Genomic DNA, 16,796 nt, shown 5'->3' with positions numbered 1-16,796 from the left:
TTCCATATTGCTGTCAAAAAAATTCCCAATTAAAGATTTTTCATTTTTATGCCCCCTAAGGAGGGCATATGGTGATCAGACTGTCCATCCGTTTGTCTGTCACTTTGCGTTTAGGTTTCGAAAAATGCTCATAACTTCTATGTCGCTTTAGATAGCAATTTCATATTTGGCATGCTTGTGTATATGGACAAGGCCTTTCCATACGCACACAAATTTTGACCCCTTTGACCTTGAACTTAGGGTCCGGGTTTAGGTTTCAAAATCTGTGTTTAGGTTTCGAAATAGCTCATAACTTCTATCAAGCATTTATAGGGGGCATAAGTCATCCTATGGTGACGGCTCTTGTTTATATTTTTTTAAATAAAATGCAACATTTAGTTAGTTTACCTATGCAGCTCTTTGGGTTGAACCTAAGTTGATATAATATTCACAACTTTACAACACTAAGTTAAAAGTATTTAGGAGCAAAAAATAAAATGCAACAATTTCCCAATTTGAAGACTTTACGACACGAATTTTCCCAATGCAGGGTTTTTTGCGCACATTGGGCTGGTACCGGTACTTTTCCCAATAGGGCAAAACAATCACTGTTTTTGTTTCTAATTGCCCCACTTGTCTGCACAGGCTCATCTGGGCTGGCACTTTAAGCACATGAATTAAGCCCCCTGTTGTCAAAGCACAGCTCCTGTCGTTTGCAAATATTTAAAGGAAAATGAAAATTAAAATTTTAACACTCAATTCCTTGAATAAAGCAGTCATAAAACAATTTCTTGAGATCTGACCAAAATTGCCCCTTTACAAAACTCTACAACAAGCGATCATGTGATGTCTTTCCCTATGTATGTGTATGTTTACCCTTTCCCCTGTAAGAAGCAAAGTGAAAATGGCTTCTGCAACCAGCATAAAACCAGAACATTCTGCGAGTAACTTGCAGTCTGTTCAGGTTGTATGATGTTTGTTGCTCATCAGTATCTTAGGGTTGGAAAAAGACCTATAAAACTTGAATTTAGTAAGAATAGTATTCAATTAAATCTAGCTTTCTATGCGGACTACAAATATGTCAAAATACGTATCTAGAGGGTTAAGGTTTCAATCTTACAACATGCTCTTAAAAATCCCTGAGTTTTCTCTGTACCTGGGGTCGTATTCCAGTAGCTTCTTAAGTTAAAAAATAACTTATGTTGAAATATTGCGCAATATTTTTTCTTATCTCCGCCATTTTTTCTTTAAACAAAAGATTTCACTTAAGTTAAATTCTGGTAGCTCAATAAACTTAATAAATTTCTTTACTCTGTGTATTTTTTCTAATATAATTAAGAATTAAGCAGTGCTCCAGCTAGGCCTAAATAGAAGGGCGCCCCGCCCTGCGCTCCAGAACCTCCGCCCGGCCCTTCCTTGGCCCCCCCGCCCTAAAGAAACAAAACAAAAAAGTATACGATGATTAATAAATCTCTTATAACAATACATTGCAATTAATGTATGCATCATTGTAGACATTATATTAGAATTGTTTAATAAAAATGGGAATAATATATTCTAACAATTATTAATAACATATAAATTAACATATAATAGGAAGCATTCCAGAAACGCCCGCGCGCACAAAAGTGCCCTTTTGACAAAAAAGCCCCCCCCCCCTGCCCTTTTCAAATCTTAGCTGGAGCACTGTTAAGTTAACTTCCTTTAACTCTTAAAGAAATTTCTTAAAGAGAAATACTAAGCGTCTCATGTATTGTTTTTGACGTTTCAAATTTAACTTAAAAATTTATTTAAGAAATTTTCTAACTTAAGTGAAAACTTAAGAAGCTACTGGAATATGGCCCCAGATCAAATATAAAGATGAATTATCTGGAGCTTTGTCATCATTACAGGTACATGCCCACAAACACGGTTGAGACTTTGGCTGCAGTGGCTTGCTTTATCTCCAGTATCAACATCGGTGGTGGCTTCACTGTGACCCAGCGTATGTTGGACATGTTTAGACGACCAGGTAAATTTCATGATATCTTAACGTAATGTTATAACCATATTAGTCGGGATTATAACAGACAACTTTTTTCCTGACAAAAGTTGCCTATGTCTTGTACTCCAATACGTGTTATGATTGCACAAAAATTAAGTAAAAGAATTTCAAATTTGTAAAAGTGAGAATTGATCAACCAAAAAATTGGTTGGCAGTTTTTATGATTATATTTGTGGCTTTCAAGTCACGGTTAAACCAATTTTTTTTAAATTCTTAAAGGGGCCTTTTCACAGATTTTGGCATTTTTTTAACTTATTCATTAAATGCTTTATATTGATAAATGTAAACATTGGATCGTAAAAGCTCCAGTAAAAAATCAAGAAAAAAAATTAAAAAAAGGAAAAGAACATTGCCCGGAGCAGGTTTCGAACCAGTGACCCCTGGAGTCCTGCCAGAGTCCTGAAGTAAAAACGCTTTAGCCTACTGAGCTATTCCGCCGAGTACACATTTCTGACGTATTTTATACCTTATATAAGCAATCTTCGTAGTTGCACAACATTTAACGACAAAAACAGAACTCTCCAAATTATTCAATCATTTCGCGTTGCAACGCTTTAGAATTTTTAGGTTTTAAAATCGTCAAAAGATGCATATAATGGCTATATTAGAGCATGGTTAATGTTCAGTATTACTGTTTCCTCACAAATCTCATAACTAAAACAAAAACTTACGAATCTGAAACAACTTTTTTCAATTTTGTCAATTTACCAAAGCGTGAAAAGATCCCTTTAAGTCACTCTACCCATTTATTGTTTTTATAATGCCCCCCCCCCCCATAAATAGATAATATATGGTTGGTGATTTTTGAGGCTGATATGACATAGGGAAAGGAAAGGCTTGCCTTGTATATTCATCTATGAAATGGCGGGACTGAACGAACATAGAACGCTTCAAATTTGATTGATGAACTCAAATGTGGGAGGAGTTAAGAAATGTTATTGATGGGCAGAGTTTAGAAGCCTTATCCGATTGGGTATCTGATAACACTTAAAAATATGTCAGCGTCTCGAACGTGAATGTGCACTAGTGGCATAATATATAGAAAACATATGGGTGGTTATCTTACTGTCTATTATAAAATCTTGGACATGTTTAAACTCGGGGGCGACTGAGTTTACTTACCGGTAGTTCATCCCTCAGAACCTGAGCTTTTTTGATAGACACATAACATTTCATTTCATTCATGTTTTAATGTTTTGTCAATTTTGTCAATAGGAGACCCATCGGAGCACAACTGGCTGTACGGGTTGCCAGCTCTAGGGTTTGTGGGTGGCTACGGGGCCCTGGCGGCTTCGGGCGCCTACCCCGACATCCACCAGATGACCTACCTGGCCGCGTCGCTGTGCTGCGTGGGTGCCCTCACTGGACTCTCCTCTCAGACCACCTGCAGGCTCGGTGAGTCACAGTTTGGAGATTTTCGTTAGCAAAATTTTCTAAATGTTTGTATTCAACCTGATTTAATTAACCCTGCATCACAATCTAAGTGGTAAGGAATCCAAATTTAAAATCCTTCGTTTTGTGTTAGTAATAATTTAGCTGTTTCTCATCGGTCAATGTCAGTCCATTATTCTGTATGTCTGTTATACAATTTTGAAAAAGTCGGGAGATATCAATCCGATTCTCTTTGACTTTTCAAACCGCAAGAGTTTCTGGTTTTTATTCTTAAAAATGTCTTTTTATTTTTTAATTGTGATTATTAAGAAACTATTACAAATGTCACACTTGTGTTTGTTAATTTATAAAATGATATTTTCAGAAACACACCAGTCTTTGATTAGCTACCTTTAAGTACGATATATCAGGATCTACTAAGACTTCCTATTTTCATATTGCTTGAAAAAGTCCATAAATAAAGGTCAGTTATTGGTAAGGTACAACTTGATGTCACATGATTTTGTATTATTTTCAGGTAATGCTCTGGGAATGATCGGTGTATCCTCAGGTCTTGCTGCCACAGTAGGAATACTCGCACCCACACCTGAATCATTTGCACAGATGGCTGCATGTGTTGGAGCTGGTAGGCTGTAGTACTTTATTTGACTTGATTGAAGTAAAAATAATTGGCTAATGTCAACACTCTCAATTTCTTTCTTCAGTACTTGTGGTCTTTAATGAGGTTCTGAGACTGATTTACGAAACTTTTTGGTAAAAAATTGACGCTATATGTCTTACACTGTGACCATGATACTTGTTTTTTAACCAGGTTTTTAACCAGGTTTTCCGAAGGAAAAAACTGATTATTAGATTGACGAATGCGGGCGGGCTGGCTGGCGGGCGGGCGGAACAAGCTTGTCCGGGCCATAACTATGTCGTTCATTGTCAGATTTTAAAATCATTTGGCACCTTTGTTCACCATCATTGGACGGTGTGTCGCGCGAAATAATTACGTTGATATCTCCAAGGTCAAGGTCACACTTTGAGTTCAAAGGTCAAAAATGGCCATAAATGAGCTTGTCCTGGCCATAACTATTGTCATTCAATGTGAGATTTTAAAATCATTTGGCACATTTGTTCACCATCATGGGACGGTGTGTCGCACGAAAGAATCACGTCAATATCTCCAATGTCAAGGTCGCCACAACTAAAATAGATATTTTTTTAAAACAAACTTACAAAGGGGGTTAATTTTGTTTGTTCATTTCAAAAGTTCACTTTGACTTTTCTTCCTTTATCAGATTTTTTTTCACAATGAAAACCTGGTTTTGTGACAATTTTGTCCCTTGTTTCTGCATATTTTATGAAGGAACGAAGTTATTGAACCTTTTCAGGCGGTCTCCTCGGAAAGAGCATTGATAACACCAGACCCTTCCCTGATGATTGCGATATGTTAATGCAATAATGCCATAATTTGTTAAACCTTTTTAGGTGGTCTCCTCGGAGTTGTTGGGGGCAAGAAAGTTGAGGTCACTGACCTTCCTCAGATGGTGGCGCTGTTCCACAGCCTTGTCGGTGCCGCAGCGGTGGTGACGTGTATTGCCAACTTTATGGCAGAGCACCCACATTTCGCCACAGATCCAGCCGCTGGCGTTCATAAGACAGCCCTGTTCCTTGGAACGTACATCGGTGGTGTGACGTTTACTGGGTCCTTGGTGGCCTTTGGGAAACTTCAAGGTATGTTGTTTTAAAGAGGTGAGATGTTGATTTCCATTTCAAAGCCAACATTTAACATCGGCTAGCTCTTAATTGTGCAGTATTCACAAAGAAGCGTTTTGGTTTACCTTGTTATGTGGCTGTTTTCCTCCAAAACTCAAATTTGTCCCATACCCTCACCTGCCAAATAACAACCCATTGTTACAGCCCGTAAACAATGTCATGGTTGTCATTTTAAGTATGCGAAGTGAATAACTTCCAATTAAGCAATACAACTTGTAATAGTGCAAAGAAAAAGAATAGTAAAAACTGGTTATTTTTAATAGTTTGATAAATGTAACATTTGGTCTACCCTGGCATTAATATGCCAAGGGCAAAAATAGAGTTCAACTTAAGACCCTGAATTGTTTGTTTAATGTTGCAGGGGTTCTTAAGTCCAACCCCTTGCTACTGCCTGGGCGACACCCACTCAACCTTGGCATGCTGCTGGCCAACGTTGGTGCCTACGGCTACTTCATGATGGATGGCGCCTACATGAGCGGGCTGACCATGCTTGCGTCAACCACAACTCTGTCCAGCGTGATGGGTGTAACACTAACCATGGCTATCGGAGGTAAGTGGGGCAGCTTTGTTACCAGTGATTTTTTTTGCCCAAAATTACAGCCGATATTGGGCTGCTTCCCAATTGCAAAAAATGACGTTTTTTTCCCAAAAATCTGACCAAAATTTCCCAAAAAATGACCAAATTTTGCCAATTAAGCCAATAAGATTACAATGTCATTTAGCGTAAATTTCGTAGAACGAGTGACGATCGAGCTTGTCGAGTCTTCGCCGACTGACTTACGAATGTTCACGAATGTAGCCGAATACGATTTTACGTTGCTATCCACACATCTCTCTATATTGCGGAGGATACCGACGGATAGTCGATGTATCCCGATTGTTAACGCCTGTTTTTACACACGCCCAAGATGGCGGCAAGCAGACGAGAAGTTTGCGATGAGCAGCGAAAATGATAAATAACACTAAAATTAACAGCGGATATCACATGGTTATTAGGAGATAATTTAATGTGTGTGTCAATTAACGCAAAATACTAGGTTTGAGATGAACAACAACAAATATTTATTAGAAATGTTCACAGTGAATGTGCGTCACGGAAATTTGTGTTGGGAAATTGGAGTTCACAAAGATAAAGCATTATGATTTAAGACGAGAACCGTTCGAAAATGGAAAGAGACAAACATGATTTGATTTATATGTTAGTGGATCTGTGTATATTCAGATTCATACGCATATTCTGCTTTATTATGTTTGTCACGCTGTATAGTTTGGTGAAATAGCATTGAACTGAGGATGTCAATTGTGCAAGATATTAAAAGGTAAACAAATGAAATGTATTATTTTAGCTCCATTTAATACAACATTAACACAGCAAGAACACAAAAGCGTGTTTGTTAATATTTGTTAATGTTTTCGCCATATCATATTTTACTTTAAAAAACATCCTGAATTAAATTCATACTCTTAAAGAGATTATGATTAAATCATAATGGTACATGTATATTGAAGAATCTTTAGATTATTGCAAGTTTAATATGCATGTGGAAGGATATTAACTAAACGTTGTAAAAAGACATGAAAGCAACACTTTATAATATGAAAATGCTGTCAAACATGAACTTAGCAATTTTTATTCTGTTCTTATAATCATATTTATAATGTTTCCCAATGTCATGGTTTATCGCGCTATTTTTCCCAATTTCATGGTTTATCGCGCTAATTTTCCCAATCCAAATGCCACAGGCTGTAACAAAAAAAAAGCAAAAAAAATCACTGGTTACACCTACCTTGCTAATCTGTCCCCTTGGTGTACTCTTCCACTATAAAATCGTTGAAAATTATTTCGGAGACTGATGATGCAATCGGGTGCAATCCTCGTGGACATTGTGCATTTGGTGTATAATATTGTAAAAGCATGTGATTCATCAGGTAAAGTGTTTTTAGTCCCCTACTGGTTTCACCGGAGGGGACTTGTGGTTTTGTCTCCGTCTGTCCATCCGTCACACTTTTCTGGATCCTGCGATAACTTTAAAAGTTCTGAATATTTTTTCATGAAACTTGAAGCATGGATAAATGGCAATATAGACATTATGCGCGTCATTTCATTTTGTTCCTACGTCAAAAATTGTGGTTGCTATGCAGCGTTTTTTTTCCCCAAAGGGGAAAGGTACCTGTACCCCTACAATTGGGAATTTTTCGAGTCGTGAAATCTTCAAATTGGGAAAAAAACGAGTCGCGAAATCAATGAATTGGGAAAAATTCGAGTCGCAAAATTGATGAATTGGGAACCTTTAAAATGCATGTTATCTATCATTAGGGGCTATATTCTGCATCACAAAGCATTTTAAACTCTAGGTTTTGACAGAAAAACTACAGTACGGTTATGATATTTTGACTATCGTATCATGTCATGTGAAAATTGTGTTATTGCCACTTCAGTTAGGATGTGCCCGTCAATTGGAAAAAAATATCTTCCAGTGATAGGCATAAGCACTGAGGTTGCATAAAAAATAATATTAATAATTTTGTTTTAGCCCTTAAAAGTCTTACAAGCCCTGCAATGTTTCATGTGAGTTAAATTATAAACTTAAAAACTAAACAAAAACAACAACAATGAATCTTGTACTGGATTGACATCTTTTAACAATAGACAGTGAGAATAGTCACACGTAACCAAAATGAGTTTTTAGAGTGGAATGCTTTAACAATAATTTTCAAAGGTAAGTCTTATATTTTGTTTTGATTTTTTTTTCAAATCATCAAATAAGATATTAAGATCATCTGCCATTAAATGCTTATGTATATGTTGTAAATAACTATAGGATTTTACACCCATGCCTCATTATTTTTAATTTTATGTTAAACTTTTATTTGTTTATATCCGTATCCGAATAGTTACTGTCCGGATTTAACACTTAAAAAACTATACATAGAAGTAATATGCGCATTTAACTCAATACGGTTACGTTTTTTTTTTATGTCAACGAAAAATTAGTGTTGAGAAAGTTTATTGATGTAAGGAAGACTGGTCTTAGCGATGGAATTCTTTCACGGGAAATATCGATCACTCGTCGCGGTTATGTAATCCATTCACATTTTACACAGCGGTTAGAGTTGCGCCCCATTTGAAAAGTTTTGTTTACTTTCTACGCAACAATGTCCGGCGAAAATAAATGGCCGAAAATGAAAGGCTCGACAATATCAAAAGGTATTTCCAGCGAAAATAAAAGGCACTGGCTATTGGGAACGGCACCTAAAATCGTTCGGAACGGTAGATATCGAGATTGGGAAAGGTCCGGTGCTAAAATTGGGAAGCCTCCGGTAGGCTTTGGGAAAGGTACCGTTCCCCGGTACTAGTTAAAGAAGGAAAAAAAACGCTGCTATGGCAACAAATAGACTAGAAATAGTGCTGAAAATGGTGTTTTTTTCTGGATCCTGCGATAACTTTTTAAGTTCTTAATATTTTTTCATGAAACTTGGAACATGGATAGATGGCAATGTGGACATTATGCACGTCATTTTATTTTGTTCCTACGTAAAAAATTGTGGTTGCTATGCAGGGGTTTTTTTTACTAAGAAAGTGACGCCGATATTCGGCGTCTTCCCTTACCAGAATTTTTCCCCTAAAAATAACATTTCCCCCCAAAAAATATAATTTTCACCCAAATATAATATTTTACCCTCAAAGACATGTTTTTTTTCTTTTGGGAAAGTCGACACGTATCCAATTTGTACCATGTACAACGATCTCGCTCTCTCTCTCTCTCCCGACGAACACTCAAATCTGGGAATCCCAGTGATTCTATATATAGCTCTTAAAGTACGTCATGGAAACCGGGTAACTAATCGTATTAATCATGTGACTATTTTACTGGATTCCGGTCTTGCGCGAGAAGAGTGTTTTGTCAATTAATTACCGGAAACCAGTCCAATTTTCATCCGGGTTATATGAAAGCCAAGATATAAACGTTAAAACAGAAAAAAAGTCTCACAATTGGCGTTCATACACGAACAAAATAAAACGATCGGACTCGGAAAATATTAATTGGTTGACGCATTTTTTAAGAATGAATCATCAAAAACCGTTGAAACCCAGCAGGATTCGGAGGTACATGTTATCAACATCGATTAATACTGTCGGATTATTGTGAAAGTGAAAGTAGACAATCGGCAGCTGCCGCACCTTTCCCTTCCAATACTGTAGCAGATCTATATCGTCAACCCATTCATCATGAAATTGAAATCATAATATTGACAACGTTCCCCGGCCCCAGTTGAAAACATTTCTCATTATTAGATCTACACCTGCAACTATATTTAGGACTTTGACTTTAATATCATACTTGTTCATGTGTTTAAGAACAAAAAGGTCAGAGACATGCCTCTTTTTTTAAAACAAAACCTGAAGTCTGTAGGCGAGCTATAGACATTAAAATGAACAGTTTTTATTTTTCCCCCAAATATGTCTCTTTCGCGCTCGATTTTCGCCTTTTACCCAGCGTCCAGCGTCTTCCCCTTTTTCTAAAAAAAAAACCTGCTATGGCAACAAATAGACTAGAAATAGTGTTGAAAATGGTGTTTTTTTCTGGATCCTGCGATAACTTTTAAAGTTCTTAATATTTTTTCATGAAACTTGCAACATGGATAGGTGGCAATATGGATATTATGCATGTCATTTCATTTTGTTCCTATATCAAAAATTGTGGTTGCTATGGAAACAAAAACAAAAAATCTGAAAATGGTGAAATTTCTGACAATGGTGCAGCTGGTAGGGGACTTTTATATCTTGGCAATATTCTTGTTATAATTTATCATTGATTACACACAAATTTGTAATCCAAAACATACTTTCTTAGTTCAATGTAAAAGCGACATTAACAAATTCTTGCTTCAAATTAAGTGTGTGAATGTATTTCCTGTTGATTCTTTGTCCCGATAAAATCACATGTAAATTATGCTGAACATTTACAGCATCGCGACATCTGCATAGAAAGTTGGGTTATTGATTTTTGTATGAATTCTTTGTACCACAGTGAAGATTGAGATCTTAGTTCAAAATTTGACCGTAACTAAACACAACTTTAACTCTGTCTGTGTCTGGTATTTTTACAGGTGCCGACATGCCGGTGGTGATCACCGTTCTCAACAGCTACTCTGGATGGGCGCTCTGCGCTGAAGGCTTCATGTTGAACAACAACCTGATGACGATCGTCGGCGCCCTCATCGGGTCCTCTGGAGCCATCCTGTCCTATATCATGTGCAAGGTGCGTTGTGATTGCAGAACACTAAAGAAAGTGTGATTATACAGGAATCTTCATAGTTATTTAGTAGATACACACTTGTCTGATGTACAAAGTCTTGTAGATTATGTGTGAACAATATTGGCCTGTAAACGTGTTCTTTTCATGCATAATGGGCGCAAATTCTTGTTAAAACAACAACAAATTTAGAGCTCACAAAAAAATATTTTCAGTACAAAAATCTCATAAAATTTTTGTTGAAAAGTGTTTGGCTCCAAATATGTTTAAATATTTAGCTTCAATTTTTTTTTTTATTTTAGTTTTATGTTGCAGAAATTTGTTCTGTTGCCTAAAATTTTATCGAAAAAAACATATTACTTTGAAATTGTGGCTTCAATGTGTGATAAAATGTTTAGCAAGACATGATTGGTTATAATTTCAGGCCATGAACCGGTCCTTGGCTAACGTCATTCTTGGAGGCTACAACATTGGAACCAAGTCCCACGCTGGTGGTAAACCAATGGAGATCACAGGTGAGGGAATGTGCTTCATCGTTAAACAAGCTAGTCTCATCGTCTATTAGCTAGGGGGCCTCTGCTAACAGGCCCCCATCAAATAGAAAAAAATATATTGCCATTTTGTATCCATATGCAGGTTTGGTTTATCAAGATTTAAACGGAAATGCAATTTAAATTCTGTGTTCAAAGAGTTCAGAGAGTCATAAAGTAGGATGTCAGTTTTAAGTTGTTTGTTACAGTGGCTTGGCCTCCAGTACAAGGGTCCTGTTTGTACCGCCTGTCTGGCGTTTATGTCTTCTAAATCAACAGAATAAACTTAAATGAAAAGTTCTTCGAGTTGTTTGCATCTTTAACCAGGTTTTCTGAAGGAAAAAACTGGTTTAGATTGGCGAATGCGGGCGGGCTGGCTGGCGGGCAGGCGGAACAAGCTTGTCCGGGCCATAACTTTGTCGTTCATTGTGAGATTTTAAAATCATTTGGCACATTTGTTAACCATCATTAGACGGTGTGTCGCGCGAAAAAATTACGTCAATATCTCCAAGGTCAAGGTCACACTTTAAGTTCAAAGGTAAAAAATAGCCATAAATGAGCTTGTCTGGGCCATAACTATGTCATTCATTATGAGATTTTAAAATCATTTGGCACATTTGTTCACCATCATGGGACGGTGTGTCGCACGAAAGAATCACGTCAATATCTCCAATGTCAAGGTCGCCACGACTAAAAATAGATTTATTTTAAAACAAACTTACAAATGGGGTTAATGTTGTTTGTTCATTTCAAAAGTTCAGTTTGAGTTGTCTCCCTTTATCAGATTTTTTTCACAATGAAAACCTGGTTTTGTGACAATTTTGTCCCTTGTTTTTTTAATGAATTACGTTACAGTGATGACAACAATTAAGATACATCTTGCTAGGTGTATGAACTAATGAAAAAGGACTCCGAATGGTTATTAATTTGGCAATTAAAGTATTAAACAATCCAATACAGGCACCCACACTGAGGTAGATGTGACAGGCTGCACAGAGTACATTGCGAACGCCAAGAACATCATCATTGTCCCTGGTTACGGACTGTGCGTCGCAAAGGCCCAGTACCCGATTGCAGAGATGGTAGACTACTTGAAGAAGAAGGGAAAGCATGTGCGCTTCGGAATTCACCCAGTTGCTGGTGAGTTTTAACAGTATGGTATATATGTATTCTGATATGATACTTGTTTGTATGATTGTGGGTGAGTTATCAATAACTTGCATAAGTTACCTTCCAGGTGTGTTTTGACATTAGTACTGTTAAAAGCGAAAAAATATTCAAATAAACAACAATGTCTTATTCAAGTTATTTTGTTTTTTGTTTTTGTTGAATGGTGATGAAATTCCTAATCTTTCCTTATATTCACAAAGTGGAACTTCAACTAAAACCTTAAGAGAGAAACCTTCTTTTAGGATGTGGACCTTTATTAATGATAATGAACAATACAACACAAGACCACAACAAACTCAACACACTAGATCTTAGATCTCCGCATTGGAACAGCATTGCACAGCATTGTGCCTCATGGAAATGTTCGATTGGTCTTTAACCACAACTTCTCCCTACACAGGTCGTATGCCTGGACAACTGAATGTACTCCTGGCTGAGGCTGGTGTGCCATACGACATTGTACAGGAGATGGACGAACTCAACCATGAGTTCCCGGATACTGACCTAGTTCTTGTCATCGGCGCCAACGACACGGTTAACTCAGCTGCAGAGGAAGACCCCAACTCAATCATCGCTGGAATGCCCGTGCTGCGTGTTTGGGTCGCGAAACAGGTGCGTAGGGCCTTTGTGGGCTTTCATATCTTCCAACAATGCTAGTGTTTGTTACTTGTCACAGCATTTTTATGCCCCCCTTCGAAGAAGAGGGGGTATATTGCTTTGCTCATGTCGGTCTGTCGGTCGGTCTGTCGGTCCGTCCACCAGGTGATTGTCATACGATAACTCAAGAACGCTTGGGCCTAGGATCATGAAATTTCATAGGTACATTGATTATGACTTGCAGATGACCCCTATTGATTTTGATGTCACTAGGTCAAAGGTCAAGGTCACGGTGACTCGAAATATTAAAATGGTTTTTTGAATGATAATTTAAGAATGCATACGCGGCCAACAGGGCACACTCTGAACAATATTACTGAAGCAACTGGTCTGTAATCCTAAATCTATAATTATCAATCCAATGAAACATCATCGTTTTAGTAAAATACAGTGGATCAATAAAAATATTATCAGAATATGAGATTTTTTGTATATGTTGTATATTAAATATTGTGTTAATGTTTAATTTTGTTGATTAATATAAATATAAGCAGGACAGGGGAGGTAATACACTACAGGGGAAACAAATGCAATAAGTTTAAATTTATTGTTACAGATTTGTCTCCCTTGTAATATATTTAAATTTTACCAAATGTAAGGCTAACTGCATTTTTGTAATGCATACTACTACTACTACTACTACTACTACTACTACTACTACTACTACTACTACTACTACTACTACTACTACTACTAGTACTACTACTACTACTACTACTACTACTACTACTACTACTACTTCTTCTACTTCTGCTCTACTACTACTACTACTACTACTACTCCTACTACTACTACTACTACTACTACTACTTCTACTTCTTCTACTACTACTACTACTACTACTACTACTACTACTACTACTACTATTTCTTCTGCTACCACCACCACCACCTACTACTACTACTACTCTATTACTACTACTACTACTTCTACTTCTACTACTACTACTACTACTACTACTACTACTACCACTACTACTACTACTACTACTACTACTATTTCTTCTGCCACCACCACCACCACCACCACCACCACCACCACCACCACCACCACCACTACCACCATTCACAGTGACAAAAAACGTATTCACACAATGGCTGCTACTACAACTTATAGCCCATATAGGGGGGCATGCATGTTTTACAAACAGCCCTTGTTATATTTTACACAAACGTTGAGAGAATGAAATATATTCATTTACGACTGACTTGATTACTGATCTCTAAATTAGTTATTTAATACGTTCTGTATATCCCCGCAACAAGTAGAAGGGTGCATAGTGGATAGGCCAAGGACAGGCGTCTGTCTGTGCAGAGAAAGAAACTATTTTACAAATTATAAGAGCTTTTATTGTCCTATTTGATATATCAGCGATTTACTCATCAAAAGGTGTCACTGTTGTTTTCACAATGTTGATAAGTAACTGAATTTAAGGTAATGCTGTTGTCTAAAGCAAAGAATTGTGTACATTGACAAATATCAAACCAATCAATGATAACGCTATTGCATCTTGTCGAGCCCTGAGCCATGTAGAAAACTGCTTGCTTAGATTCATGTATTTTCCAGACATGAACTTTTGTGTCTTCTGGTATTTTCCCTTGATCCTAAAATTTTTATTGAAAATGTCTGATCTACAACTTCCGACCTCAACGTCATTTCGACATTTGATTTCGGTGCTGAGAGGATGAACAAAAATGCCCAAATATTAGTGTCCAACAAATAATTTGTGTTTTACAGAAATACCTATTTCATATTTGAAATGTGTTTTAATCCAGGTTGTCGTAATGAAGAGGTCTCTGGGTGTAGGATATGCCGCTGTTGACAACCCAATCTTCTTCAAAGAGAACACCAACATGCTGCTTGGAGACGCCAAGAAAACGTGCGACGCGCTACTGACTAGTGTAAAGGCGCACTACGGAGACTAACGATTGCATTGGAATAGGAGTTATGAAATTTTTTATCGACATTGCCAGTGATAACTTTTTTATATAACATGCTTTGAATTGAATAAAGTGGTGAATATATTCTATGTTTCGATATATATGTGAACAAAACTTTTGTTTGGGTAAATATGCTTTACATGTGGAATTTAATATCTATTAAGAGCATAGAATTATCGCAAGGAACAGTGTTTGTTAATTCAGGTGTTGTTTCAGAAGATCAGCGATTTTTTTCCTTCTTTATAAAGTACCGGTACACGGCACTTTCACAATAACGAAAAAACTACAAATTTCCCAATTTCTGTCCAAAAAATTTCCAATTTAAGGTAAAAAAAAAAAATTTTTTTGGGGGGGGGGGGGGAAATGCAACATTTTGTTAGTTTCCCTATGCAGCTCTATGGTTTGAACCTAGGTAAATATAATATTGACAGCTTTAAAACACTTAGTTATCAATTGAAAAGTATTTGGGAGCATAAAATCAAATACACTAATTTCCCAATTTGAGGGTTTCAAGACTCGATTTTCCCCAATTTCAGGCTCTCACGACTCAATTTTTCCCAATTGGACCGGTACGGGAACTTTTCCCAATTGGACAAAAAAATCGCTGAAGATGGATTTAGTTTATGATTTTAATTTGAATAATTACTTGGTATGCCTTTTCAATTGACTTTGAATTTTTAGATTGATATTTAATTTGATGAATGATTGGTTTTCAAAACGTGTTGTTCAATAAATCATTGTTTTATAGACTACATTAAGTAGTCAGGTAGTCTTGAGAATTCATATTTAATAACCTTTTAAAAAATTAGAAAAAATAAAATTTAAAAAAATGAGCAGTTTGTATATATAGTTTTTGTGAAGGCAGTGCCTTCACTTCTTTATATTGGATTTGTTTTAAGATTCATTAAAAAGTCTAAGGAAAAGTTTGTGATAATGATGAATTTTCTGTAAAATATTTTTATACCCAATTATCGTAGAGATTAGGTCATATATGCTTATAATAGTGTATATGGGAACTTAGTTGTGTGTTGTTGTTTTTTCGGAAGTATTATTTGTCTTTTTTCCCAAAAGAACACATTTTTCAATACTAAAATAGAACAACATACATTTAATGATATTTGCTGTTAAGAAAAACAGGGGAGGGGGGATAAAAAAATATCAAAATTAAAACAAATGAAGTTCAATGGTTTTAACAAAGCTGCATACATTTGACTTGGTTGGTCGCATTTATGATTATAGCATTTTGTAGTTTCATTGTAATAACTATTAGTAAGAGGTTTGCTAGTTATGTATTGGTGATACAAATGTTTCCATCGTGTGATGTGTTGAAATATTTATTCAGGAAACACTATGATGTGCCAAGAGACTGAATAAACAGTTTTCTCAGATTTACTTCGGCCTTTTCGTATATTTATCTTGTCTCAGACATAACTGTTTTTATTGGTAATTGGTTAAGGAATGATTCGCGATACTTTCAAAATCATTTTCCATGTTGCTACTGCTGGTCCAGTGTTTAAAATTCGGGTTTTGTAGGAGGACCAATTGAAAAAGTTTATATTTTTCCCAAATGGTAAATGATAATTCACAATTAAAGATTTTTAAAAACTTTTATCTTCAATAAGTCTCAACATTTAATTAATCTTAAATCCATCTCTAAAAGTTAAACCTTAGTAAATAAAATATTTGTATCACTTTTATTCTAAATTTACAGCATTTGATTTTAAAAAAAAAGAACAATACTAATTTCCAAAAAAAATGATGGGAAATGGAGAAAAAAACGCTGGTCATGTGAAACGTCTGTTCTAGACTAAGGTTGTAAACTATGAATTGAGGATGGCTTGAGAGCATGATGTTGAGCAAAAGTTCAATTGTTAACGGATGGACAATATGGTTTTCGCTCTGTCTGTCTGTCCGTCACACTTTTCTGGATCCGCGATAACTTTAAAAGTTCTTCATATTTTTTTCATGAAACTTGACACATAAATAGATGACAATATGAAGATTATGCACGTCATTTCATTTTGCTACTACGTCAAGAATTATGGTTTCTATGGCAACAAATATA

The 16,796-nt window shown here is 36.3% G+C and overlaps 1 protein-coding gene across 1 annotated transcript in view; it reads left to right on the top strand.

Moving 5' to 3' along the window:
• LOC127864476 (NAD(P) transhydrogenase, mitochondrial-like) overlaps positions 1 to 16,123 on the top strand; it is a 32,604-nt gene extending 16,481 nt beyond the window's left edge. The window contains exons 9-18 of the mRNA XM_052404097.1: positions 1,872 to 1,990; positions 3,239 to 3,418; positions 3,933 to 4,040; positions 4,889 to 5,134; positions 5,538 to 5,726; positions 10,289 to 10,440; positions 10,859 to 10,949; positions 11,925 to 12,104; positions 12,535 to 12,746; positions 14,567 to 16,123. Coding sequence (XP_052260057.1) covers positions 1,872 to 1,990; positions 3,239 to 3,418; positions 3,933 to 4,040; positions 4,889 to 5,134; positions 5,538 to 5,726; positions 10,289 to 10,440; positions 10,859 to 10,949; positions 11,925 to 12,104; positions 12,535 to 12,746; positions 14,567 to 14,716 — 1,627 coding nt within the window. The 3' untranslated portion in view covers positions 14,717 to 16,123. The remainder of the gene's footprint in view (positions 1 to 1,871; positions 1,991 to 3,238; positions 3,419 to 3,932; positions 4,041 to 4,888; positions 5,135 to 5,537; positions 5,727 to 10,288; positions 10,441 to 10,858; positions 10,950 to 11,924; positions 12,105 to 12,534; positions 12,747 to 14,566) is intronic.
• Positions 16,124 to 16,796: the final 673 nt, after the last annotated feature.

Source organism: Dreissena polymorpha, chromosome 1 (assembly GCF_020536995.1).
Source record: "Dreissena polymorpha isolate Duluth1 chromosome 1, UMN_Dpol_1.0, whole genome shotgun sequence".
NCBI lineage: Eukaryota > Metazoa > Mollusca > Bivalvia > Myida > Dreissenidae > Dreissena > Dreissena polymorpha.
Note: the sequence above shows the minus strand (reverse complement) of the source record. Positions and strands in the feature narration are given on the sequence as shown.